Source organism: Mastacembelus armatus, chromosome 13, assembly GCF_900324485.2.
Source record: "Mastacembelus armatus chromosome 13, fMasArm1.2, whole genome shotgun sequence".
NCBI lineage: Eukaryota > Metazoa > Chordata > Actinopteri > Synbranchiformes > Mastacembelidae > Mastacembelus > Mastacembelus armatus.
This window is the reverse complement of record NC_046645.1, coordinates 1,355,481-1,381,766: the sequence shown is the minus strand read 5'-3', so window position 1 is coordinate 1,381,766 and position 26,286 is coordinate 1,355,481. Positions and strand designations below refer to the sequence as shown.

Genomic DNA, 26,286 nt, shown 5'->3' with positions numbered 1-26,286 from the left:
CATTGTCTCCCTGGTCATCAGGTTGCACTTGACCGTATTTAGCTGCAGCCCAGCCCATCTGATGGTGGAAAACACCTCTTGCAGATTCTGTAGAGCCCCCGCCAAAAGACGCTATTGTACACCAACAGGTTGTCCAGATACACCATGCAGCGACTACTTTGAGTGCCCGTGAGCACCCAATCCATCAGACGCTCAAAGGTCGCGGGGGCATTACATAGTCAGAACTGCTTCAGTCCCTGGCTGATGGTGAAAGCTGTTTTGGGTTTTGCCTCTAGCGTCAGCTCTACTTGCCAATATCCATTCTGTGAATGGAGAGAGCTGAACCAGGACGACCCAGTTACATAGGCCACAGGGCATTGTCAATGCAGGGCAGGGGTAAGAGTCCTCCTGGGTGACTGCATTGAGACACCTGTAGGCAAGGTAAGACGGCCAGCCAGCCCCTTTCTTCATGGGCTTTTGGATGGCTCAATAATACCGTTGTTGGCCATGGCCTGTATTAGTTACACAACAACTTGGTGTTTAGCAAAGGGCGGCCTATGGGGTCCCAGGGACAGTGAATACATTGGTAAAAGGATGCTGAGGTTAGAGCTGCCAGGAAGGAGGCCTAGAGGAAGACCAAAGAGGAGGTTCTTGGATGTAGTGAAGGAGGCCTAGAGGATAGTTGGTGTGAGTGAGGAGGATACAGAGGATAGGGTTAAATGGAGGCACATGATTCACTGTGGCATCATGAGATGCTCGAGACTTTCACATAAATCTATTCGAGATAATGCCTTGGCTGAAACAGCATCTGGGAGAGGAGATCCAGTTCCTGCAGGGGGTTGACTAAAATCTGCTTGGATTGAATCATGAGAAAAAATATAAAGAAAGAAGAAATAAAAGGTTAAAAACATGTCAGCCTGTGCTTGCCTCATGTTGTCTTATTCTTTTATAAAATTACTCATCATTGTCTTTAAATCTGCTTTGTTATGTGCAATTTACATTTTCTTCTCCTTTCTTTGAAGCTGTGAGTTGGGGAAGACACGTCCTCTGTTGTTGCATAATGTCAGCTAGGAGCTTGTCCATTCACACTGCCAGTAGGCAAACAAATAATGCACAAATCAGTGACATTGTCTGTGTTTTTTGTTTGTAATAATTGCAGCCTTCTGCTTTCTCTCTTGCTTTTGAGTGAGGTCATGGGGTCTCAGGTCAGAAATCTGTATTGGTGCTGTTACAACAGGTAAAGGCAGCACAGTGGCAGTGGCTGAACTACACACAGGTGGAGACAGGACAGTCAGGGCGGTGTATTTGGATGGTCTGTCTCCAAAGATGATGCAAATCAACATGTTTGTCATAATCAGATTTTAAAAAGCTCCTAAATTTATAAAAGGGAGGTTACCTGTCTGCTGGACACAGTTTTTATTAATCAGAGAAATCACAATGTTTTTTATAATACGACAAGCTTTTACAACAGCATGTTGCAATTTGCAAGATACAACAACATGTTGTAATATGAGTTTGCAATGCTACATGCAAACAACTTACACAGTATGAGAAATTTTCAATTTTTTTTCACCTGGTGAAGTATGTTTTGCAGAAGTAATGGTCAAATGTGGCTGCTTTCTCCATGATTGCTTATGTCACCACACACCTTGTTTCAGCCCTTCAGATTAAAACTCCTCCTGCTGCACAAAAAGTATTTAAAGGTCACAGGGATTAATATTTAATTAAAAGTGTGTTGGACCGTTGAGATCTCAAACTGTGAAACAGGTCAGTTTTCACTTTTTGCATTATGAAACTTTACTCAATGAATGTTTTATATTTGCAAACCTTACCCAGAACCTTGGAAGGTAAGTTTTATTTTTGTGACATTATTCCAATGTGGTATTTGTAGGCCAGTATTTGTAATGCTATGATAAATGATATATTTTCTGGTATAGTTTAACAAATGGGGAAATCATTCTATGATGGGGCTATCTGGATTAGAGGCTGTAAATATACTGAAAAGAACACGCAGATTATATTAAATAACATAGAAAAGTGGATGAGAAAATGCAGCTTTAAATGATCAGTCAGTAAATCACAAGTTATTTGTTTTATGAGGAAGCATGAACCAAATATTCTGCATGTATAAGGTGTAGGAGGAAAACTGGAAGATTCAGGGGGTGATATTTGATGAAAAACTGATGTGCACTCAGGATGTGTTGTGGAGCAGTTGAAACCTGCAGAAGGTACAGCGAGAGACACCACAAAGTTAGTGACATTCAGTGGTGGCATATATATGTGAGGAGGGGAGGAGGGCAGGGTAGAGGACCTCAGTCCTCATGAGAGCTTCCTGACCACCCTTCCTGGTCTGGTAGGGAACGCTCTGACCTGGCTGAGAGGAGATGGGTCTGACAATCTGTCTGTGGGGGTCCATAAAAATGTAAAGGCAGTTGCTGATAATCTCAGTAAATCCGGTTTCCAAGTAGAAGTTGTGGATTCCTTCAGTCAGAATCAGGGGTTTGGTGTGTATGTGACCAGTGCCTACAGTGTGGGTGAAGACCCAAAAGACCTGGTGGCATTTCTGAAAGCTGGAGGAGGAGTGCTGATAGCAGGCCAGGCATGGAGCTGGACTGCAGATCACCCTAAAGAGAACACCCTGCTTCAGTTTCAAGGAAATAAGGTTTGTGGTGTGGCAGGGATCTACTTCTCTGCCTGTTATGGTTTGGTGGAGTGCCTCCCTGTCTACCCTGAGATCCCAGCATCCTGGATGTCCATATCGTGAGTGTGTATTATACTTCACTTTTATTGCACATTTAGAAAGGTTTCCTCCCACAGTCCAAAAACATGTATGTCAGGTTGATTGGTGACTCTAAATTGCCCATAGGAGTGAGTGTGAGTGTGTGAGGTTGTTTGTCTCTATGTGGCCCTGTGATGGACTGGGGACCTGTCCAGCAACCTTCCACACTCAAAAAGGATAAGTATGGAGTTCCGACTTGAAGACTTCTGGCCTCAGTTTTCCTTTAGCAATCCCCAGCTGGTTAGTGAAGAACACCACCTGCACAAAGCCAGCAAGCACAGACTAGGAATTCCAGTGACACAAAAATATTTCAAAATATTTACAAAGTATGAACAAGTGCTGTAATCTGCTTTTCCCCAGCCCACCTTGTATCCTTTCTTAAGCAAGCTGGCCAGCTTAGTGTAATGTAATGTAATGTAATGTGTCTGCAGCCTGAGATGAATTACTGACTGTGACTCTTGGCTGGACTGTTTACCTGAGTAACAACCACATCCTGGTCTGCATAGCAAGCCACCACCTTCACTGGAGCAAACAGAGAGAGATTATTACCATTAAAAACACACACTCACTCTCTCTCTCTCACATACACACGAGAAATTAACTGATCATCGGAAAATTAATCAGCAAAAAGTTTACTTTACTTTTATTAATAGTTTTTAAAACAATTTCACTCATCCCAGCTACTCAAATGAGAATATTTGCTAGTTTTCATGGAGTTTTTTGGACTATGGATTGGACAGGACAAGCAGATAACTGGGGCTTTTGTAAATCATCCACTTATAATATTAATATTGTGTGATTACAACAGTATTTACTTGCGTCAACACGCAGAGGGTAACCATGAAGTCACCCATAGGGTGACCCCACTGGGTGCTCAGTTGAGATAAAACCGTTCGCCCTTTTAAAATGCACTAGACTCGTCCTCACCCTGGTGCCTGGAGCACTTCTTGTCGCTAACCCCGGTGTCCGGACCCCGGCCCAAAATCACAGCTCGTCCATCCTCCAGAGGAACCCGAGCTCCGGAGGTGCCAACAAGCGTGCACGACATCTGAGCGCGTAACCACAGCGAGGCTGTTTCAGCCTAATGGTGCGTTTGTCTGCGACTGGTTTCGTGGAATTACGGTACGAAACACAAACATAAAAATACTTATATTTAAATAACTGCGTATATTTTCACCGTGTAACGCTGCATGTTTGTCGACACTAATTCTGTGTATCTGACTGTTATGGGACTAAAACTAACCAAAGGAACGTTTGTTTAGGCAGCGTCCACCGCAAAACATGTCCGTCTAGAAACGTCCTCCGCTTGAATGTTCCGCTCATAGCAAATGCGTAGTGGTACTTCGTAGTAGTAGTAGTAGTACTACAGTATTGTATTACTACTACATGTGTAGGCCGCCCGACGAGGAGACTCAGTCCTCCACTCGAAAGAAATCCTCCTACAGCACAAAAATATTTTCTCTATAAGCCACAATGATAAATAAAAAGTTTGTAGGACGGCTGACCGGAAACGTCGAACTGTAAAAAAAGGTCAGTTATAGCTGCTTATGTAACCAATGGAAGGTTTTTATTTTTACGGTAGAAATGTGAGTTTTATTTTAATGGCGTTATTCCAAAGTTAAGTCTACGAACTGGGCGGAAGCAAACTAGTTTGGCTTGTCCCCACCGACGAACAGTTTTCAGTCAGCTGATGGGACACCATTTTTGAGGGTTTTTATTCGTTTAGTTTTGGCAGTAAATGATATTCCATGGTACATTTCAAATAGTTTCGGTTTTGCAGCTTGAGAAGAAGCGAGTGTCACACATCTACCGTATTTTCTAGACTATAACTCGCACTTTTTTTTTGTTTTTCACTCCTCTTGCTTGTCCTGCGATTTATACACCGAAGCGACTTATATGTGTATATTTACTGTCTTTTTGTCGAGTTGTCACTAGCATTAGATGCCACTCTTGACTCAATTCAAGATAATATTATACACGCGGAAAAAAAATTAAAAACACTTATGTTCACACTAAATTACAACTCTTAGTGTAACACAAGTGAAACTACCACTCAGGTAACTCAGGTAAGTTTACAGCTGAAACAAAGTTTGGAGTGTCAGCATTCATTCAACCTGAGAGAGGAGTTGGAGACTTATAGTCCGGAAAATACGGTACCTGTGTGACAAAATGTAAAAAGACTGGGCCTAATAAAATAAAACTAGTTATAATTAGTAGTTTTTTCTGATGTAACTATTATACAGTGATTCACGTTTGGAAACACTCCTCAGCTGGAAGTCAACATTTTGACTGATCATCTATTGTATTTTTCTATAGACCTGCTGTATTTGTCACATTTCTGTGTATCTTCTTCTTCTCCTCTGGGCTGCTCCCTTCAAGGGTCACCACAGCGAATCATCTGCCTCCATTTAACCCTATCCTCTGTATCCTCCTCACCCACACCAACTATCCTCTAGGCCTCCTTCACTACATCCAAGAACCTCCTCTTTGGTCTTCCTCTCGGCCTCCTTCCTGGCAGCTCTAACCTCAGCATCTCCTATGGGGGGTTTCATTGGAATCAGACCAATTGATGAATTGTAGACCCCGGGGGCCTGAATCCAGGTGATTGAACAAAATCACTGTAGGCGCTATAGCGCCCCCTGTATAAGAATTTGAAAATTTGCAAAAATTTGAATGGAGAGCCAAACATTTAGTTTGTCAAAAATGGACTAAATTTTGCACACAAATCCTTTAGGGCATTCTGAAATAAAAAGCCAGTGAGAGCCATGCTCTATTTTCCACGCTGTTGCCTTGGAGATGACAGACATCCACCATTCATTTCCTATGGGAGTTTTAAAATTAAAAGGGATATAACTAAATAAATGTCTGCTGCTGCTGCCGTCCTGCATTTCTGTGTGTCTGTATGTGTGTCTGTATGTGCCTGTATCACTGTGGCCGCAGAGACGTGACCTCTGCAGCTGTTAAAATCCCACATGCCTCACCTTTCCGGGTGCAAATTCTCTAAATAAATGTCTAATGCTGCTGCCGTCCTGCATTTCTGTGTGTCTGTATGTGTGTCTGTATGTGTCTGTATCACTGTGGCCGCAGAGACGTGACCTCTGCAGCAGTTGAAATCCCACACACCTCACCTTTCCGGGTGCAAAATTCTCCTCTCACTTAAAAGGCTCCCAGTGAGGTGACTGGATCCCCAGTTTGACTTTGGCATTGAATAAATCTTGTGTTTTCTGAGAGACAATACTCTTTTCACTGTGATGTTGTGACAAATGTGAGCTTTTGATCTGTACTGTGGCCTCAGAACGTATTCTGTTAATGTCTTAATATGTGTGTCAGTGTGTTTTTGTGTCTCAGTACATCTAGAAATGTATGTTTACAACTGGTGCACTGTCAGTGAGTGTTTGTGGAAAACTAACAAGCCAAGCTGGGCTCCTGTTTTAGGATTGCCAAAACCATCTAAAATAATGAAGGAAAAAAGCTTGAGCTGGGTTTTACTCTGCTGATCAACAGACTTTTGACTTGTGTTGTTTGGGAGCACATCCTCAGTTCTGCCATCAGATGGCAGTAGAGCTCTATTTTCAACACTCTTTCTGTTGCAATGAATCAACATACTTGACTTGAGTGTTGTTTGGGAGCACATCCTCAGTTGTGCCATCAGGTGGCAGTATAGCTCTATTTTCCACACTGTTTCTGTGGCAATGATGATCAAATCAGCATTGGATGTTTTTAACTTAAAGGTGCAATGTTGAATGAATGTCTGCTGCTGTTGCTCCTGCCTTTATGTGTGTCCGTATGTGTGGCTGTATGTGGTCTGAATTCTGCGTCCAGTCAAATTAACATTTACAATGATAAGTGTGTAGGTTTGCTGGTCTGCGTGTGTCCACAGGTGTGTGCAACGGATTGTGCGGCTGAATATGTTTGTTGATGTCTGTATATGTGCGTCTGTGTGTTTTTGTGTCTCGGTACATCTGGAAATGTGCAGCTGCGCTTTCAACTGCTGCTGTTGGAGATGTGAGGTGTTTTGCCGTTTGTCTCTAAAGCGCACGTTGACCGGGAGAAAATCCTCCGCCTCGGCTCTCCGGATAGGACTCGTGCCGTCCTTTGAAGGGCTCCCGGTGAGGCGGCCAGCGACGCAGTTCGACATCGGCCTCGCGGTTCGAGGTCGGCTATATTATTTTATTTCTTTTTGACTTGCATCTACATTCACACACCAATGTAACCCACTTTACACTTTTCAAACCAGAATACAACATAGATTCTCCAAGACCTCTGACAAAAGACAGTCAGCAGTGTCACCTCTGCCCTGTCGGACATCCTGTAGGACTGCTTGTCTGGAAAACCTTTGTACTGCAGACGAATAATACCAGCTGCAAGAAAACTACACTTTCATGTAAAAAAAAAAAAAAAAAACACTTAATGCTTTTATATAGTTTTTGGTTGTTTAAAATCAGGTGAAAAGTATTTGATTAACTTTTGCCTCTGAGTCCTTTATAGACGAACTTTTTGCTGTTTTAACTTATTATCAAGGTTTTAACGAACCATCTGTAGTATCTATATGGTTACTTTAATCTGTTGTTCTGTTCCCATTGGAAACCTGTATGACATGATAGAAACTGTTTAACCTGCAGTGCAACTAACGCAAATTACATCTGACTCATATCTTCCTTCCTATTTGCCCTCCACTTTTTTTTTTACCAACTTTCAGAGCATCAGTCAGTCTCACCATGACCAACCAGCCCATGCAACACCACCATGAAGGGGACTACATGTGCCTGATGAAAGGCTTGAAAGAGCTGGACTTCAATGGCCCCTCTATCCCCAGTGCCCTGGTGCTGACTGGAGACCATGCCTTCCCTTTGGCAATGAACAGCAGAGGCCAGGTCCTGATGGCTGCCTCGCTGTACGTCCGTGGAAGAATTGTGGTCTTCAGTCATGAGAGCTTCCTGACCACCCTTCCTGGTCTGGTAGAGAACGCTCTGACCTGGCTGAGAGGAGATGGATCTAACAATCTGTCTGTGGGGGTCCATAAAAATGTAAAGGCAGTTGCTGATAATCTCAGTAAATCCGGTTTCCAAGCAGAAATTGCGGATTCCTTCAGTCAGAATCGGGGATTTGGTGTGTATGTGACCGATGCCTACAGTGTGGGTGAAGACCCAAAAGACCTGGTGGCGTTTCTGAAAGCTGGAGGAGGAGTGCTGCTAGCAGGCCAGGCATGGAGCTGGGCTGCAGATCACCCTAAGGAGAACACCCTGCTTCAGTTTCAAGGAAATAAGGTTTGTGGTGTGGCAGGGATCTACATCTCTGAGCGTAAGGGTGAGGTGGAGTGCCTCCCTGTCTACCCTGAGATCCCAGCATCCTGGATGACCATATCGTGAGTGTGTATTATACTTCACTTTTATTGCACATTTAGAAAGGTTCCACTTCACTGAAGCTGTTAAATTATTTTTAGAGTTAGATTTTAGAAAATATGTTTTGTAATAAATTACATTAATATTTCATTATATCAAAATACATGCATATTACAAACATAACAGTTTGTAGTTTGTTTAATTGTTTTAGAAAAAATTTTGTTTAAGAATAAAAGAAAACATTAATAAGGATAAGTGACTGCATCTCTCATTCCTGACATCTCTCTGTCCTTCTCCTTCTCCTTTTCCCCCTTTCAAATTCAGAGTCGGTAAGGATTTTGAGGATGACTTGGAGTTCTTGCTTGAGGATGTTTCAGAATTTGACCTCCAAGGTGGACAAATAGCTTCTGAGATTCTGGTCCATGGACCACTGGCCTTTCCAATCGGGACCACAGGCGATGGAAAGGTATTCCTGGCAGGAGCCTACTATGGACAGGGACGAGTCATTGTGGTTTCACATGAGGCATTTCTGGGACGAGAGGTAGAGTCTGCATTAAAGATTGTTCTATGAATTTCTGCCTACATTAGTAAAACTGAGCACACTAATGGTGTTGTGTGATCAAAAACACCTAAAGTACCTAAAACCTCTGCCCATTACTGTATATTCTGATCTGCCAGATAGTTTTGTATGATTTAACAACAAATGCCTTTCTTGCAATATCACAGTCGATGGCTCAGTTCTGGAACAATGCCATTCATTGGTTGGATGAAGGTCGGCAGGGGGTCGTTGGTGTTGTCCCTGATCATGCCCTTAACATTATGAGAAGGTCGGGGTTACAGTGTGAGAAGACGAACTTCAAAGACGACCTCAGTGTGTTTGTTTGCACAGCGTACAGCAGTGATTATATGAAGGAAATCCAACACTTTGTGGCAGAGGGAGGAGGACTGCTGATTGGTGGACATGCCTGGTACTGGACTCAGACACACTCTGGGCAAAACCCATTAACAGATTTCGCAGGTATGGCAATATACCACCTGGTGTGTGTGAATATAAATTGTGATAATGTACAAGGCAAGGACACATAAACAAAACCAATAGAGTTGCATCACACCAACCAATGTGGAATTCAAATCCCACATTGTTAGATAATAAATTAGATTTCAGTATTTCACTTTGATTTTTAGTATAGTCCTCCATGGCTTCATGATGTTGATTTTCTTTTTGTTCAGAGCAATTAGAATAATGTTGTTCATCAAGAGCTGATATGTGATTTGAAGTGTGCCATTCATTTTTTGAGCAGTATTTAGGTGGAAGGTGATTTGTTGTCATGTACTGTTCATATTGAATACAACAGGCTCTCACAACAGAGCAATTAACCATTTAGGGGCAATTAACTCAATTATGGGCATTGGTGTTCTCAGAGACCACCCATATCAGTCCAATCCAGACATAGGTTCAATGGTGGTGAAGTAAATTTGATTAAGTCAGTTTTGTTGAATTGTATTTCAGGTAACCAGATCCTGAACAAAATGGGTTTGAGCCTTTTGGGGTCAACAATTAATGGGGGTGTATTCAAGGCCCCTGTTCCCAGCCAGGCCATCAAAGACAGCTACCATTTCCGCCACCTCCTAAACCGCTTTGCTGGTCATGTATCTGATGGCGAAGACCTTACGCAGCAGGAGGAGGAATTCCTTAAAAAGCTGGGCAAGGACTGCTCTACCTTCTTGAAAATGAAGCCTCAAGACTGCACTGCCTATAACCAGGTTGTGTCCACCCTCACTGGCATCTTACAGAAGTCAGGCATGCCACAGGTGAGGGGACAAAATAATGTGAACACTTGATGACTCATTTTAATAGAACCACACAAATGTTCTTTGGCTGATTCTTATCAAAGTATTTTACTGTGGAGAAACTTTTAAAAAAAGGCTTGATACTTACATTCCAGGTGAGTGACAGCTGCCCTGTGAAGGCTCCCAGAGACCATCTGCTCCTCAATGTGGGGACACTGGTATATAAAGTTTGCCCAGATCCTGATGCTCTCCTGCCCTACCTCATCAAGGAGAACCCTTTGTTGCCAGTTGTCTATAATCAAAGGCTCAGAATTAATGCCAACACAGCAGGTACAAACTTGTTCTTATGGTCAAATATGTGAACTTTTTGAGTATCTGCAGTTTTGTTGAGTATCTACATATGTCTGGTAGATTTTATACAACTTTATACAGTGTAACATTTACTGCTGTTGTTATGTGTATGTCAGATGGGGAGGAGTGGATCAGCACTGGTCTCTATCTCTCTCCTGGTATGAAGACCTTCCTCTCCATGCCACCAGAGATTATCAACAAGGGATGGAAGGTAGTTTTTGCTTCTGTTACTTTTGTGTCCCCAGTGGCAGCCCCAGGCTCCTGAGAGTTCCTGTAGTGGGATAGTGACACTTAAAATCTGTTCCAAGTCTTTCCCCTTCCAAGAGAAGCCAGCCCCACCCTGGGTTGTGTCCAGAGTTTGCCCCCCTTTAATGGCACCTGTGCTGACAGCCCTGTTTTGCAAATGATCTAAAAATCCAAGTATGAGCCTACTGGCATATCCCTCTCTCTGTCACACTGACACATATTTCATGTCTTCCTCAGATTCAGATTGGCTGTCAAACAGACTATCTGAAACATAACGAACTGAAGAGAGCACCATGTGTTCATGAACGATTCCCCATAACCACAGAGATGATGCAGGTGTGGAACCTCTGGGGTGGACTCATCTACCTGGTGGCCCCACCCAAAACACAAGTGAATGGGGCAAAGGTCGTTGTGCAGATGGCTGTGCCAGCACCATATTATAAATCTGGTAAGTGTGTGGTGGTTGGAACTCTGGTAGGTTTTTGTTGGTGTATCTGTGTCCACAAGGACTTAATGGGGGTGTCTGATATGTTTTTTCCACTAAGGCCTGGGATACATATGAATGTTCTGGGCTTTGGGGTAACAAACAGTATGAATGTTGTGTTCAGTCACAGACATTCACAAACAATTATTTTTTTATCATTTTGACATGGTTTTGTTAAGTTGCAATGATACTTCATGGATGCTCATTGATGGACTGAGAACTTACTATACAATCCTGAAGCAGTGTAGCTCACTGTCTGTGACTGTAAAGACGTGTTCTTAGAAATGTAGTTCTTGGCAGGACAAGTTTGTATCTGGAGAATTTTACACAATAGTCATGTAATTATTCAGTGCTCAGTTTTGAACCCACACATCCATTTATTCTCTTCAGGTGAAACAACTCCAGCTCAATGGGCCTTGCTGCGCACAGCTCCTTCACCCTGGGCAGAGCTGGAGTTTGATAACATCATCATCACTGTACCATCGGACGCTGTTCGGAATCTGGAGCGACCTGATGAGTTGGCGGCGCTCTGGGATGCCATCATGAGGGCCGTTGCTGATCTGGCCGTCATACCACACAAATTTCCTCGCAAAGAACGCTTTGTAACTGATGTGCAGATTTCCTGTGGTAAGTGTGTCTGACTATGATGACATAAATGCTTTTTTTTTTTTTTTTATTGCCATATTGAGCATTCAGAAAATCTGCTTAAATCTTCTTAAATATGCTCAGGTTGGATGCATGCAGGTTATCCGGTCATGGCACACACGGCTTCAACATCTGAGTTGGTCAGTGTTAAAAATGCCAGGAGCAAAGGTCTGTGGGGCCCAATCCATGAACTTGGACACAACCAACAGAGAAGCTGCTGGGAGTTCCCACCACACACCACAGAGGGTACATGCAACCTGTGGTCAGTGTATGTGCATGAAGAGGTGCTGGGGATCAACAGGGAGCAGGTGAAATAATTCAGTTTTGTTTTTGTGATTAGTGGAAAACTTTACTTTTTATATCACACAAAACAAAGTTTTATCCTTTTACTGAAAGAAATATTTACCTTTTACTGACATTTCATTTGTTCATTGCAGGCTCACCCAAACATGGCTTTATCTAAACGAAACAAACGAGCTAAAGAGTACGCCGAAGGGGGCAGGAATCTCAGCAGCTGGGACGTGTGGGTGGCCCTGGAGACATATTTACAGGTGAGAGAGAATTTCTGTACATTACACTATGGGGAAAAGTTCTGTTTGAGACATGCTGCAGTCATCGTTCCAACAGAACCACACATCTTCATAGTCAAAATAAATGCAAATATGTCTGAAAGTCTCTAGCTACAGTCGACCCAGAGAGACTCTATTGCACATTACACATCAGACAACAAAACTGTCAGAACAAATTTGTTTCACATTTCCCTGAAACCTTTGTTTTCTTCCTTGTAGCTCCAGGAGAAGTTTGGCTGGGATGCCTTGAAGAAAGTGTTTGCTGCCTACCACAGGATGACCAACTTTCCCGGCGACAACAAAGGAAAAATGAACCTGTATGCTGAGACTTTCTCCCAGACTGTGGAGATGAACCTCTGTGCATTCTTTAAGTCCTGGGGCTGGCCTATCGAAGCAGCCACTGAAAAGAAACTCTCCAACCTGCCTCCCTGGAGTGACCACCCCATGGTCCAGTATGGCTGAAATCCTTGACTTAACATTCAGCCACTTGTTTTCTTTGAGCTTTCAACTTTGCATGTTTAGCTCCCTAGTACTCAGCACACTAGACACATAAATGTCCTTACCTGGGATTAATATGAAAAATAAACTTTTCATGGTCTATAGAATCTGTCATTATAATATTATGAACATTATATGGCAGGTCAAATGTTTCACAAAGCTTTATTTTCAAAATGCACAAGTTTATGTCACGAAGCCCAAGTAGATCAGTCTGACTTCCTGTTTTATTTTGATATCATGTGGCGTGTTTATGTCTTGTCAAGTTACTTCCTGTGAATCCATTATCTTTGTGTGTCTAGTTAGTCTAGTTCAATTACCCTACCTCCAAGTACGACCTACTGACTGATTAGCGGTGTTGAAGGGGTGATGTACTTCACCACCCGGACCACTGCAAGCAACTCTCACTTGGTGATGCAGTAATTGTGTTCAGCTTGGCTCAGGCTACAGCTGTAGAAGGCCCCCACTTTCCCCCCATTGTCCCTCCTCTGGGAGAGCACCACTCCGACACCCACACCACTAGCGTCGGTTTCCAGGACAGATGGCTGTTGGAGGTTGGGATACGAAACTAACCCTAGAAAGCTCCAGAGCTTGGGGGGTCAGCCAGTCTCGCACAGCAGCCAACTTATTGGGGTTTGTAGCCATCCCATGACTGCTGACTACGTGTCCCAGGAACATTGTCTCCCTGGTCATCAGGTTGCACTTGACCGTATTTAGCTGCAGCCCAGCCCATCTGATGGTGGAAAACACCTCTTGCAGATTCTGTAGAGCCCCCGCCAAAAGACGCTATTGTACACCAACAGGTTGTCCAGATACACCATGCAGCGACTACTTTGAGTGCCCGTGAGCACCCAATCCATCAGACGCTCAAAGGTCGCGGGGGCATTACATAGTCAGAACTGCTTCAGTCCCTGGCTGATGGTGAAAGCTGTTTTGGGTTTTGCCTCTAGCGTCAGCTCTACTTGCCAATATCCATTCTGTGAATGGAGAGAGCTGAACCAGGACGACCCAGTTACATAGGCCACAGGGCATTGTCAATGCAGGGCAGGGGTAAGAGTCCTCCTGGGTGACTGCATTGAGACACCTGTAGGCAAGGTAAGACGGCCAGCCAGCCCCTTTCTTCATGGGCTTTTGGATGGCTCAATAATAACGTTGTTGGCCATGGCCTGTATTAGTTACACAACAACTTGGTGTTTAGCAAACTCATCATTACTCATCATTGTCTTTAAATCTGCTTTGTTATGTGCAATTTACATTTTCTTCTCCTTTCTTTGAAGCTGTGAGTTGGGGAAGACACGTCCTCTGTTGTTGCATAATGTCAGCTAAGGGCTTGTCCATTCACACTGCCAGTAGGCAAACAAATAATGCACAAATCAGTGACATTGTCTGTGTTTTTTGTTTGTAATAATTGCAGCCTTCTGCTTTCTCTCTTGCTTTTGAGTGAGGTCATGGGGTCTCAGGTCAGAAATCTGTATTGGTGCTGTTACAACAGGTAAAGGCAGCACAGTGGCAGTGGCTGAACTACACACAGGTGGAGACAGGACAGTCAGGGCGGTGTATTTGGATGGTCTGTCTCCAAAGATGATGCAAATCAACATGTTTGTCATAATCAGATTTTAAAAAGCTCCTAAATTTATAAAAGGGAGGTTACCTGTCTGCTGGACACAGTTTTTATTAATCAGAGAAATCACAATGTTTTTTATAATACGACAAGCTTTTACAACAGCATGTTGCAATTTGCAAGATACAACAACATGTTGTAATATGAGTTTGCAATGCTACATGCAAACAACTTACACAGTATGAGAAATTTTCAATTTTTTTTCACCTGGTGAAGTATGTTTTGCAGAAGTAATGGTCAAATGTGGCTGCTTTCTCCATGATTGCTTATGTCACCACACACCTTGTTTCAGCCCTTCAGATTAAAACTCCTCCTGCTGCACAAAAAGTATTTAAAGGTCACAACAATAAATGAAATGTCGGTTGAACCTTTGAGATCTCAAACTGTGAAACAGGTCAGTTTTCACTTTTTGCATTATGAAACTTTACTCAATGAATGTTTTATATTTGCAAACCTTACCCAGAACCTTGGAAGGTAAGTTTTATTTTTGTGACATTATTCCAATGTGGTATTTGTAGGCCAGTATTTGTAATGTTATGATAAATGATATATTTTCTGGTATAGCTTAACAAATGGGGAAATCATTCTATGATGGGGCTATCTGGATTAGAGGCTGTAAATATACTGAAAAGAACATGCAGATTATATTAAATAACATAGAAAAGTGGATGAGAAAATGCAGCTTTAAATGATCAGTCAGTAAATCACAAGTTATTTGTTTTATGAGGAAGCATGAACCAAATATTCTGCATGTATAAGGTGTAGGAGGAAAACTGGAAGATTCAGGGGGTGATATTTGATGAAAAACCGATGTGCACTCAGGATGTGTTGTGGAGCAGTTGAAACCTGCAGAAGGTACAGCGAGAGACACCACAAAGTTAGTGACATTCAGTGGTGGCATATATATGTGAGGAGGGGAGGAGGGCAGGGTAGAGGACCTCAGTCCACTGATTGAGTCCTCAGGCAGTCTAGACCTATAGCAGCATAACTAAGGGATGGTTCAGGGTTACCTGAAGCCAGCTCTAACTATACGCTTTGTCAAAAAGGAAGGTTTTAAGTCTTGCCTTAAAAGTACAGAGAGTGTCTGCCTCCTGAACCCAGACTGGGAGCTGGTTCCACAGGAGAGGATCTTGATAGCTAAAGGCTCTGCCTCCCATTCTACTTTTAGAAACTCTGGGAACCACAAGTAGACCTGCACTCTGAGAGCGAAGTGGTCTAATGGGATAATATGGTACTATGAGGTCTTTAAGGTATGAAGGAGCTTGATCATCATTTGTATGTTAGGAGAATTCTATATTTAAACAGGGAGCCAATGAAGAGAAGCTAATATAGGAGAAATATGATCTCTCTTGCTAGTTCCTGTCAGGACTCTGGCTGCAGCATTCTGGATTAACTGGAGGCTTTTTATGGAGATACTGGGACATCCAGAGAGTAATGAGTTATAGTAATCTAGCCTTGAGGTAATAAATGCATGAACTAGTTTTTCTGCATCATTTTGAGACAGGAAGTTCCTAATTTTGGCAATATTGCGCAAGTGGCTACAATATTGTGCAGTTCTAGAGATTTGTTTTATGTGTGAGTTAAAGGACATGTCCTGGTCTAAAATAACTCCAAGGTTTTTCACAGTAGTGCTGGAGACCAGAGCTATGCCATCTAAAGTAGCTATATTGTTAGAAAAGCGATGTCTGAGGTTTTTAGGCCCAAATACAATAACTTCTGTTTTCTCTGAATTTAAAAGTAGAAAGTTACTGGTCATCCAGGCCTTTATGTCAGTTAGACATGCTTGAAGTCTGGCTAACTGGTTTGTGTTATCCTGAGGTTTTTAGGCCCAAATACAATAACCTCTGTTTTTTTCTTAATTTAAAAGTTTCTTTGGTGAAAGAAAAATTTCTGGGCCCACCAACCCCAGCAAAATTGCAACAATAGGTCAAATGTAACTTTTACTGAAAGAAACATCAATATTATAACCGTTCTTTTCACTTTTTTGTGCAGAATTTGGTGTGCAAATTTAAACAATTAAACTTTATGCCTAAACAATGGAAAAAATTAAACAAGACTGTTCCCTGAGATAATACTTTTACAACTAAACATATGAAAAGTGCAATTATCTTATGATAATAAAAAGAGTGTATAATATTTTCAAAAACAAAAAAAGATTTTTAGCAAATAAAGATGAAAATAACAGTATCAGTGGCTGCAATTAGCCCATTGTACATATTTTTAGAACTCTACAAACTGTGCAAACACAGATGGGATCTTCACTGGGTTTGAACATCCCCATATCTGCTGTGCCTTTCCTCTCTCACAGGTTACTGAAAACACATAAGATAGACAATGTACAATACACTGTGGGTTAGTCTGATTTTTAAAAAGCTACTAAATTAAATAAAAAGGGAGATACCTGCCTGCTGAACACGGTTTACTATTAATCAGAAAAATCACAATGACAAGCTTTTACAACAGCATGTTGCAACTTGGAAGTTACAACAACATGTTGCAATTTGAGTTAGCAATGCTATATGCACACAGTATGACAAAATTTCACTTTTTTTTTTACCTGGTGAAGTATGTTTTGCAGAAGAAACGGTCAAATGTTTCTTCATGCTTTCTTGTCAACACACCCTGTTTCAGCCCTTCAGATGAAAACTCTTCCTGCGGCACAAAAAGCATTTAAAACATGTCAGTTTTCACATGGGGCTCTCTGTATGTACCCCCACCCAGTTCCTCCGGGTGGGGCTCGCCCCACAATTTCAGGAAAACTGGCCTAAGAGAACAATGTATAAGGTGAACAGAATTGGTCTCAGCACAGAACCTTGTGGAACTCCATAACTAACTTTTGCAAATGTGGAAGTTCAACATGAACATGAACAAATTGGAATCTGTCCAATAAGCTGGCTGACTGTTGGATCAATATCATCCTCCCTCACACTGCCTCCTTCAGGAGATTCTGGAGGGAAAAGTCCTCCACCTCAAAAGACCCCTGTGAAAGCATAGGTGCCCTGTTTTTGTCACCCTTCATTTTTTTCTGACCAGTCATACTGACCAATTCCTTCTGCACACATTCACTCTCCCAACCTCACCCTTCTCAGCCCCAGGTCCACTTAATTGGAATGTTTAAATGAGGCAGTGGGTGGAGTTAACCTCAGACCATTATCATCATAGTTAATTACTGTTTGGGATAATTAAAATTCCTCCTCTTCCCATCAGTTTCTTTAAGTACTCCGTCCTGTTCTTGATCTCATCTGTATGCTCTCCTCTGCCCTGTCAGATAGACATCCTGTAGGACTGCTTGTCTGGAAAACCTTTGTATTGCAGACGAATAATACAAGCTGCAAGACCACTAAACTTTCAGGTAAAGCACTTAATACTTTTATGTAGTATTTGGTTGTTTATTTGGTTGTTTAGTATCCAGTTTAGAGAACGTTTTATCTGTGAGCCATTTCTATTTTCACCACCCGGTGAACAGTTTTTCATTTCTACAGGAAACCCTGTCTGATATTATAGAAATCTAGGTGCAACTGTTTAACCTGCAGTGCCACTAATGCAAATTATATCAGAATCAACAAATCTTTTTCTGCCTATTTGCTCTCCACCTTTTTCACCAACTTTCAGAGCATCAGTCATTCTCACCATGACCAACCAGCCCATCCAACACCACCATGACGGGGACTACATGAGCCTGATGAACGGCTTGAGAGAGCTGGACTTCATTGACCCCTCTGTTCCCAGTGCCCTGGTGCTGACTGGAGACCATGCCTTTCCATTGGCAATGAACAGCCAAGGCCAGGTCTTGATGGCTGCCTCGCTGTACAGCCATGGAAGAATTGTGGTCTTCAGTCATGAGGGATACCTCACCACCTTTCCTGATCTGGTAGAGAACGCTCTGACCTGGCTGAGAGGAGATGGATCTGACAATCTGTCTGTGGGGGTCCATGAAAACGTAAAGGCAGTTGCTGATAATCTCACTAAATCCAGTTTCCAAGCAGAAGTTGTGGATTCCTTTAGTCAGAATCAGGGGTTTGGTGTGTATGTGACCGATGCCTACAGTGTAGGTGAAGACCCAAAAGACCTGGTGGTGTTTCTGAAAGCTGGAGGAGGAGTGCTGCTAGCAGGCCAGGCATGGAGCTGGGCTGCAGATCACCCTAATGAGAACACCCTGCTTCAGTTTCAAGGAAATAAGGTTTGTGGTGTGGCAGGGATCTACTTCTCTGAGCATCAGGGTGAGGTGGAGAGCCTCCCTGTCTACCCTGAGATCCCAGCATCCTGGATGACCATATCGTGAGTGTGTATTATACTTCACTTTTATTGCACATTTAGAAAGGTTCCACTTCACTGAAGCTGTTAAATTATTTTTAGAGTTAGATTTTAGAAAATATGTTTTGTAATAAATTACATTAATATTTCATTATATCAAAATACATGCATATTACAAACATAACAGTTTGTAGTTTGTTTAATTGTTTTAGAAACATTTTTGTTTAAGAATAAAAGAAAACATTAATAAAGATAAGTGACTGCATCTCTCATTCCTGACATCTCTCTGTCCTTCTCCTTTTCCCCCTTTCATATTCAGAGTCGGTAAGGATTTTGAGGATGACTTGGAGTTCTTGATCAAAGGGGTTTCAGAATTTGACTTCCCGGATGATCAAACAGCTTCTGTGATTCTGGTCCATGGACCACTGGCCTTTCCCATTGGAACTACAGGCGATGGACGGGCATTCCTGGCAGGAGCCTATTATGGAAAGGGACGAGTCATTGTGGTTTCACATGAAGTATTACTGGAACAAGAGGTAGAATCTACATTAAAGATTGTTCTATGAATTTCTGCCTTTATTAGTAAAACTGAGCACATCATGAGAATTTTATTATAGAATTTATGTTTAAAATGATCATATACAGACCTTTCTGTGTGGAGTTTGCATGTTCTCCCTGTGCTTGTGTGGGTTTTCTCCAGGTACTCTGGTTTCTTTCACAGTCCAAAAACATGTATGTCAGGTTGATTGGTGACTCTAAATTGCCCATAGGAGTGAGTGTGAGTGTGTGAGGTTGTTTGTCTCTATGTGGCCCTGTGATGGACTGGTGACCTGTCCAGGGTGGACCCCTGCCTTTCACCCAAAGAGAGCTGGGATAGGCTCCAGCAGATCCCTGGGACCCTGGTTAAGGAATAAGTGGGTATAGATGATAGGTAGATGATCATATACACATAGTATGATCTGCTTTAGAGATAATTACTTTCCGAATGTACTTTTTTGCAAATGAACTTCTGGCCATCAGCAGATGAGCATCTATACTGAGGTAAATAATGATAATATGCTGATCTGCCAAATAATTTGATATCATTAACAAATGACTGCTGTTCTTATCACAGACACTGGCTCCATTCTGGAACAATGCCATTCATTGGTTGGATGAAGGTCGGCAGGGGGTCGTTGGTGTTGTCCCTGATAATGCCCTTAACATTATGAGAAGGTCGGGGTTACAGTGTGAGAAGACGAACTTCAGAGACGACCTCAGTGTATTTGTTTGCACAGCGTACAGCAGTGATTATATGAATGAAATCCAACACTTTGTGGCAGAGGGAGGAGGACTGCTGATTGGTGGACATGCCTGGTACTGGACTCAGACACACTCTGGGCAAAACCCATTAACAGATTTCTCAGGTATGACAATGTAGAATGTGGTATACAAATATATGGCAATGATTCTATGACATGATGCATGCTAACCATATTCCACGTACTGCTCTCTAAATACACGTTAGTGTGATAATGTACAAGACAATGGCACAAACACAACTCAAAACTGTTGGTTAAGTATGTACTGAGACAGGACATCCGACTGTCTGGATGCCTGCAGAGGTGGCTGGCTAGTGTGGTTGTTGTACGCAGCATGGAACAGGTGGTCAAGGGTTACTTAAATGTGTTGGGCTAAAGAATGCATGGTTTTAGTGTTTTAGAGGCCTGTAAATAACTGCCAACAATTTGTTTTAGTGCTGATAAAGGCCTGAAGATAGAGGACACCTGAACAAACATGTGGGGTCTTTTCCAATATGAGTCCAACCTGAGATGATTCATCACACGTGTGTTTGTTTTTGAGAATAACCTAAATGACTTTCTACAACACTAGGTTACTACAGGTCAGGTGATACCAGAAAAGAAGTTCCTACAAATATGCTTATATCTCATCCAAGCAAACACACATGAAGACAGACAGATGCCATGTAAATATGAGGATAGTGGCTCATGTTTACAGACAGTCTTTCCTGGAAGGTATTCTTACCGTTGTACTCACTCATACTCACAAAAACGTCTCCAAAATTGTTTTTAAAACACTCGTGAGAAAAATTCAAACCGTGTCTGATTTGTTTTTTCCATAACTGGCACAAGGTCATGCCAAGAAAATGATCAGCTGTTCCTTCAGACATTATGTGGTGCAGCTTTCTGCAAGGGTGACGGAATGTGTGATTTACTGTAATATACTGTTTATTCTGAATACAGGAAGTACATCAAGGCAGAGCAATTAATCATATAAACCGAATCTTTGACTTAAAACCAAAATTCTGCTTCAATGGTGGTAAAGTAAATTTGATTAAGTCAGTTTTGTTGAACTGTATTTCAGGGAACCAGATCCTGAACAAAATGGGTTTGAGCCTTTTGGGGGAAACTATTGAGGGAAGTATATACAAGGCCCCTGTACCCAGCCAGGCCAAAGACAGCTACCATTTCCGCCACCTCCTACACCGCTTTGCTGGTCATGTATTCAACAGCGAAGAACTTACACAGCAGGAGGAAGGGTGTCTTAGAAAGCTGGGAAAGGACTGCTCCTCCTTCTTGAGAATGAAGCCTCAAGACTGCACTGCCTATCACCAGGTTGTATCCACCCTCACTGACATCTTAAAGAGGTCAGGCATGCCACAGGTGAGGGGACAAAATAATATGAACACTTGATGACTCATTTTAATAGAACCACACAAATGTTCTTTGGTTGATTCTTATGATATAGAACTGTACCAGAGTACTCTACTACAGATCACATCAGCGGTCTATGGTTATTTTACCAAGCTAGTAATCAATCACATGTTAAACCAACTTCTTCATTTAATGTTTCCTTTCAAGGTGTGTGACAGCTGCCCTGTGAAGACTCCCAAAGACCATCTACTCCTCAATTTGGGGGGGGGCGGTATATAAGGTTTGCCCAGATCCTGATGCTCTCCTGCCCTACCTCATCAAGGAGAACCCCTTTTTGTCAGTTGTCTATAATCAAAGGATCAAAATTAATGTCAACACAGCAGGTACAAACTTGTTCTTATGGTCAAATATGTGAACTTTTTATGAGTATCTGCAGTTTTGTTTGTTTTTACTCTTTGACAAAGCGTATAGTCAGGGCTGGCTTCAGGCAACCCTGAACCATCCCTTAGTTATGCTGCTATAGGCCTAGACTGCCCGAGGACCATCGGTGCACTGAGCTCCCCTCTCCTCCTCTCCTCCCCCCCTCACATGTATATTCAACCATTGAATGTCACTATCCTTGTGCTCTCTCTCTCTCTCCCCTAGTTTGTGCTCTCTCCCTCTCTCTCTGTTCTCTCTGTACCTTCTGCAGGTGTCCCTGGTCCTGGAGCTGTATATTGCTCATGTGCAGTTACTGGCCCCACCAACCTGCAGTGTCTATTTGTTGTTTATTGTTGCTGTTCTTTTCTCTCTCCTCTATCCACTCACCCCACCCGTTCGCCATGTTCTTTTTTTTGTTTTTTGTAAAGTGCCTTGAGGTGATTGTCATTTGGCGCTATACAAATAAGTTGAATTAAGTATCTACAGTATGTCTGGTAGATCTTATACAACTACAGTGTAACATTTCCTGCTGCTGTTTGTATGTCAGATGGGGAGGAGTGGATCAGCACTGGACTCTATCTCTCTCCTGGTATGAAGACCTTCCTCTCCATGCCACCAGAGATTGTCAACAATGGATGGAAGGTAATTTTTGCTTCTGTTATTGTTGGGTCCCCAGTGGCAGCCCCAGGCCCCTGAGAGTTCCTGTAGTGGGATAGTGACACTTAAAATCTGTTCCAAGTCTTTCCCCTTGCAAGAGAAGCCAGCCCCACCCTGGGTTGTGTCCAGAGTTTGCCCCCCTTTAATGGCACCTGTGCTGACAGCCCTGTTTTGCAAATGGTCTAAAAATCCAAGTATGAGCCTACTGGCATATCCCTCTCTCTGTCACACTGACACATATTTCATGTCTTCCTCAGATTCAGATTGGCTGTCAAACAGACTATCTGGACCATGAAGAACTGAAGAGAGCACCATGTGTTCATGAACGATTCCCCATAACCACAGAGATGATGCAGGTGTGGAACCTCTGGGGTGGACTCATCTACCTGGTGGCCCCACCCAAAACACAAGTGAATGGGGCAAAGGTCATTGTGCAGATGGCTGTGCCAGCACCATATTATAAATCTGGTAAGTGTGTGATGGTTGGAACTCTGGTAGGTTTTTGTTGGTGTATCTGTGTCCCCAAGGAGTTAATTGGGGTTTCTGATTTATATTTATAATTTTAACATGGTTTAATTAAGGTGCAGTGATACTCTGAGTCCACCATGGCTCCTCTCTCCTATGAGATCCCACAGGGCTCGATCCTAAGCCCTATCCTTTTCACTTGATACTTCTTGCCCCTGGGCTCTGTCCTCAGAAAACACTGCATTTCCTTCCACTGCTACGCTGATGTAAACACTACATAAGTGTTTAGATGACATTAAAGCCTGGATGGCTCTGAATTTTTAAAAATTTTAATAACTCAAAGAACTCAAAGACCGAAGTGTTGGTGCTTGGTCCCAGTACTACTAATGGGATCACCTCTGTAGTCCTGGGACCTATGGCAGAATATGCCAATCCTGAAATCTTAAACCAAGGGCTTAAAATGGACATTGATCTTAAGCTTGACAGCCAGATCTGATCGGTGGTCAAGTCCAGTTTTTTCCACCTGAAGCAACTGGCCAAAGTTACGCACTTTCTCACACGGCAGCATTTTGAAACAGTAATCCATGCCTTTGTCACCACCTGACTTGATTATTGTAATGCACTTTTTCTTTGGCTTCAATCCATTTCTCGACTGCAGCTCGTACAAATATGAGCGTATTTCCCCGGTTTTATCCTCACTCCAGGGGCTGCCTGTGCACTTCTGAGTTCATTGTAAACTCCTTTTGTTTTTAAATGTGTGAATGGTGTTGCCCTTCCCTACCTGTCTGAGCTCCTGCATGCATACGCTCCAACGCTGTTGCTCAGGTCAGGTGACCAGCTGTTCCAAAACCTAAACGTAAGCTCGAAGGGGACTGAGCTTTTTTGGTGGAAGCACCAAAACTGTGGAATGAGCTACCCTTCCACATTAGACAGGCCTCCTCATTACCTATTTTTAAATCTCTTCTTAAAACTTCCATGTTTTCAATGGGCTTAGACACAGTCTATGATGTTGACATTATTTATCTTATTTATTTTGATTTTACCTGTTTTGTGGTTTAAGGTGTTGCTTTTACTCCTATTTTAAAATGTTTGTTTGTGTTTGTTTGTGACCACAGTCCCCGTCTCCATCCTTGGAGACTAAGTAGAGATTGTGGACTCCTACAAATACCTTGGAGTCCACATTAACAACAAACTGGACTGGTCAAACAATACAGATGCACTCTTCAAGAAAGGACAGAGCAGACTGTTCTTCCTCAAGAGACTCTGTTCCTTTGGCGTGTGCAACAAGCTACTGAAGACGTTCTATCAGTCTGTAGTAGAACGTGCACTGTTCTTTGCAGTTGTGTGCTGGGGAGGTGGCATCAAGGCTGGTGAGGCCAACAGACTACACAAGTTGATCAGGAAAGCAAAATCTGTTATTGGACTGGAACAGGACAGTCTGGAGGCTGTGGCAGAGAGGAGGATGGTGGACAAAATCTGCCCACCCACTACATGAGGAACTGTGGCTAATGGGAAGTTCATTCAGCCCCAGACTAATTCCTCCTAAAGCCAAGACTGAGAGATTCAGGAAGTCTTTTGTGTCCACGGCCATAAGACTCTATAATTCCTCAATATAAACAATAACACACACATACATACACACATACACACAAACCCCCAAAAATAAGTAATTACTTTATTCATTTTCTACATACAAATACATAATTACTATTAATTTATATATTTAAAATATTATTAAATTTAATAACTTTAAATGAGAATAACTTCTGTAACAATTTAATTTCCCCTTGGGGATTAATAAAGTACTACTTCTTCTTCTTCTTTATTTGATGTTTTTATCTTGTACAGCACATCGGTCAACTTCAGTTGTTTTTAAAAGTAAAACAAATAAAGTTGCAGTTCATGGATGCTCATTGATGGACTGAGAACTTACTATACAATCCTGAAGCAGTGTAGCTCACTGTCTGTGACTGTAAAGACGTGTTCTTAGAAATGTAGTTCTTGGCAGGACAAGTTTGTATCTGGAGAATTTTACACAATAGTCATGTAATTATTCAGTGCTCAGTTTTGAACCCACACATCCATTTATTCTCTTCAGGTGAAACAACTCCAGCTCAATGGGCCTTGCTGCGCACAGCTCCCTCACCCTGGGCAGAGCTGGAGTTTGATAACATCATCATCACTGTACCATCGGACGATGTTCGGAGTCTGGAAGACCCTGATGAGTTGGCGGTGCTCTGGGATGCCATCATGAGGGCCGTTGCTGATCTGGCCGTCATACCACACAAATTTCCTTGCAAAGAACGCTTTGTAACTGATGTGCAGATTTCTGCAGGTAAGGGTGTCTGACTATGATGACATAAATGCTTGTTTTTTTTTATTTATTGCCATATTGAGCATTCAGAAAATCTGCTTAAATCTGCTCAGGTTGGATGCATGCAGGTTATCCGGTCATGGCACACATGGCTTCAACATCTGAGTTGGTCAGCGTTAAAAATGCCAGGAGCGAAGGTGTGTGGGGCCCAATCCACGAACTTGGACACAACCAACAAAGAGACTGCTGGGAGTTCCCACCACACACCACAGAGGGTACATGCAACCTGTGGTCAGTGTATGTGCATGAAGAGGTGCTGGGGATCAACAGGGAGCAGGTGGAGTAATTCAGTTTTATTTTTGTGATTAGTGGAAAACTTTACTTTTTATATCACACAAAACAACAAAGTTTTATCCTTTACTGAAAGAAATATTTACCTTTTACTGACATTTCATTTGTTCATTGCAGACTCAGCCAGATTTGGCTTTATCTGAACGAAACAAACGAGCTAAAGAGTACGCTGAAGGGGGCAGGAATCTCAGCAGCTGGGACATGTGGGTGGCCCTGGAGACATATTTACAGGTGAGAGAGAATTTCTGTACATTACACTATAGGGAAAAGTTCTGTTTGAGACATGCTGCAGTCATCTTTCCAACAGAACCACACATCTTCATAGTCAAAATAAATGCAAATATGTCTGAAAGTCTCTAGCTACAGTCGACCCAGAGAGACTCTATTGCACATTACACATCAGACAACAAAACTGTCAGAACAAATTTGTTTCACATTTCCCTGAAACCTTTGTTTTCTTCCTTGTAGCTCCAGGAGAAGTTTGGCTGGGATGCCTTGAAGAAAGTGTTTGCTGCCTACCACAGGATGACCAACTGTCCAGAAGATGACAACAAAGGAAAAATGAACCTGTATGCTGAGACTTTCTCCAAGACTGTGAAGAGGAACCTCTGTGGATTCTTTAAGTCCTGGGGCTGGCCTATCGAAGCAGCCACTGAAAAGAAACTCTCCAACCTGCCTCCCTGGAGTGACCACCCCATGGTCCAGTATGGCTGAAATCCTTGACTTAACATTCAGCCACTGTAAACTCAATAAAAAGTAAAACCTACCTTAAATAACTCCCCCACCTTTCGTCCTTGTGTCTCTGTCCGCTTGTACAGCTGTGATATGACAGGTGTTTTTCTGTAGATGTTCCTATTAGTGAAAAACTC

At 42.5% G+C, this 26,286-nt stretch overlaps 2 protein-coding genes and 1 pseudogene across 2 annotated transcripts; 2 read left to right on the top strand and 1 right to left on the bottom strand.

The window, feature by feature from the left end:
* Positions 1 to 2,288: 2,288 nt before the first annotated feature.
* Positions 2,289 to 4,038, bottom strand: LOC113135941 (aprataxin-like). The gene is made up of 3 exons (XM_026316326.2): positions 3,686 to 4,038; positions 3,234 to 3,280; positions 2,289 to 3,016 (listed from the first exon to the last, which is right to left on the bottom strand). The coding sequence occupies exons 1-3, from the start codon at positions 3,804 to 3,806 to the stop codon at positions 2,927 to 2,929; spliced, it is 258 nt and encodes an 85-aa protein (XP_026172111.1). The 5' UTR covers positions 3,807 to 4,038; the 3' UTR covers positions 2,289 to 2,926.
* A 2,957-nt stretch (positions 4,039 to 6,995) lies between these two features.
* LOC113135889 (TRPM8 channel-associated factor homolog) lies at positions 6,996 to 26,190 on the top strand. Its single transcript, XM_026316222.1, has 13 exons — positions 6,996 to 7,142; positions 7,458 to 8,123; positions 8,425 to 8,641; positions 8,827 to 9,118; positions 9,611 to 9,912; positions 10,047 to 10,221; positions 10,359 to 10,453; positions 10,726 to 10,936; positions 11,363 to 11,599; positions 11,702 to 11,925; positions 12,055 to 12,168; positions 12,406 to 12,663; positions 26,147 to 26,190. Exons 2-12 carry the CDS (start codon positions 7,477 to 7,479, stop codon positions 12,646 to 12,648), a joined length of 2,757 nt encoding a protein of 918 aa, XP_026172007.1. The 5' UTR covers positions 6,996 to 7,142; positions 7,458 to 7,476; the 3' UTR covers positions 12,649 to 12,663; positions 26,147 to 26,190.
* On the top strand, positions 17,579 to 26,198 carry LOC113135878 (TRPM8 channel-associated factor homolog; annotated as a pseudogene).
* The last annotated feature ends 88 nt before the right edge of the window (positions 26,199 to 26,286 follow it).

Bases quoted from the DNA above. Each gene is read 5' to 3' on its own strand.
- LOC113135941 (XM_026316326.2), bottom strand. From the start codon at position 3,806: ATGTCGTGCACGCTTGTTGGCACCTCCGGAGCTCGGGTTCCTCTGGAG. The intron at 3,281-3,685 runs GTGAGGACGAGT...TGTTTGCTCCAG, and splicing joins GAAGTGCTCCAGGCACCAGG to TGAAGGTGGTGGCTTGCTAT. The intron at 3,017-3,233 runs GTAAACAGTCCA...GGCTTTGTGCAG, and splicing joins AGGATGTGGTTGTTACTCAG to GTGGTGTTCTTCACTAACCA.
- LOC113135889 (XM_026316222.1), top strand. From the start codon at position 7,477: ATGACCAACCAGCCCATGCAACACCACCATGAAGGGGACTACATGTGC. The intron at 8,642-8,826 runs GTAGAGTCTGCA...GCAATATCACAG, and splicing joins AGGCATTTCTGGGACGAGAG to TCGATGGCTCAGTTCTGGAA. The intron at 12,169-12,405 runs GTGAGAGAGAAT...TCTTCCTTGTAG, and splicing joins CCCTGGAGACATATTTACAG to CTCCAGGAGAAGTTTGGCTG.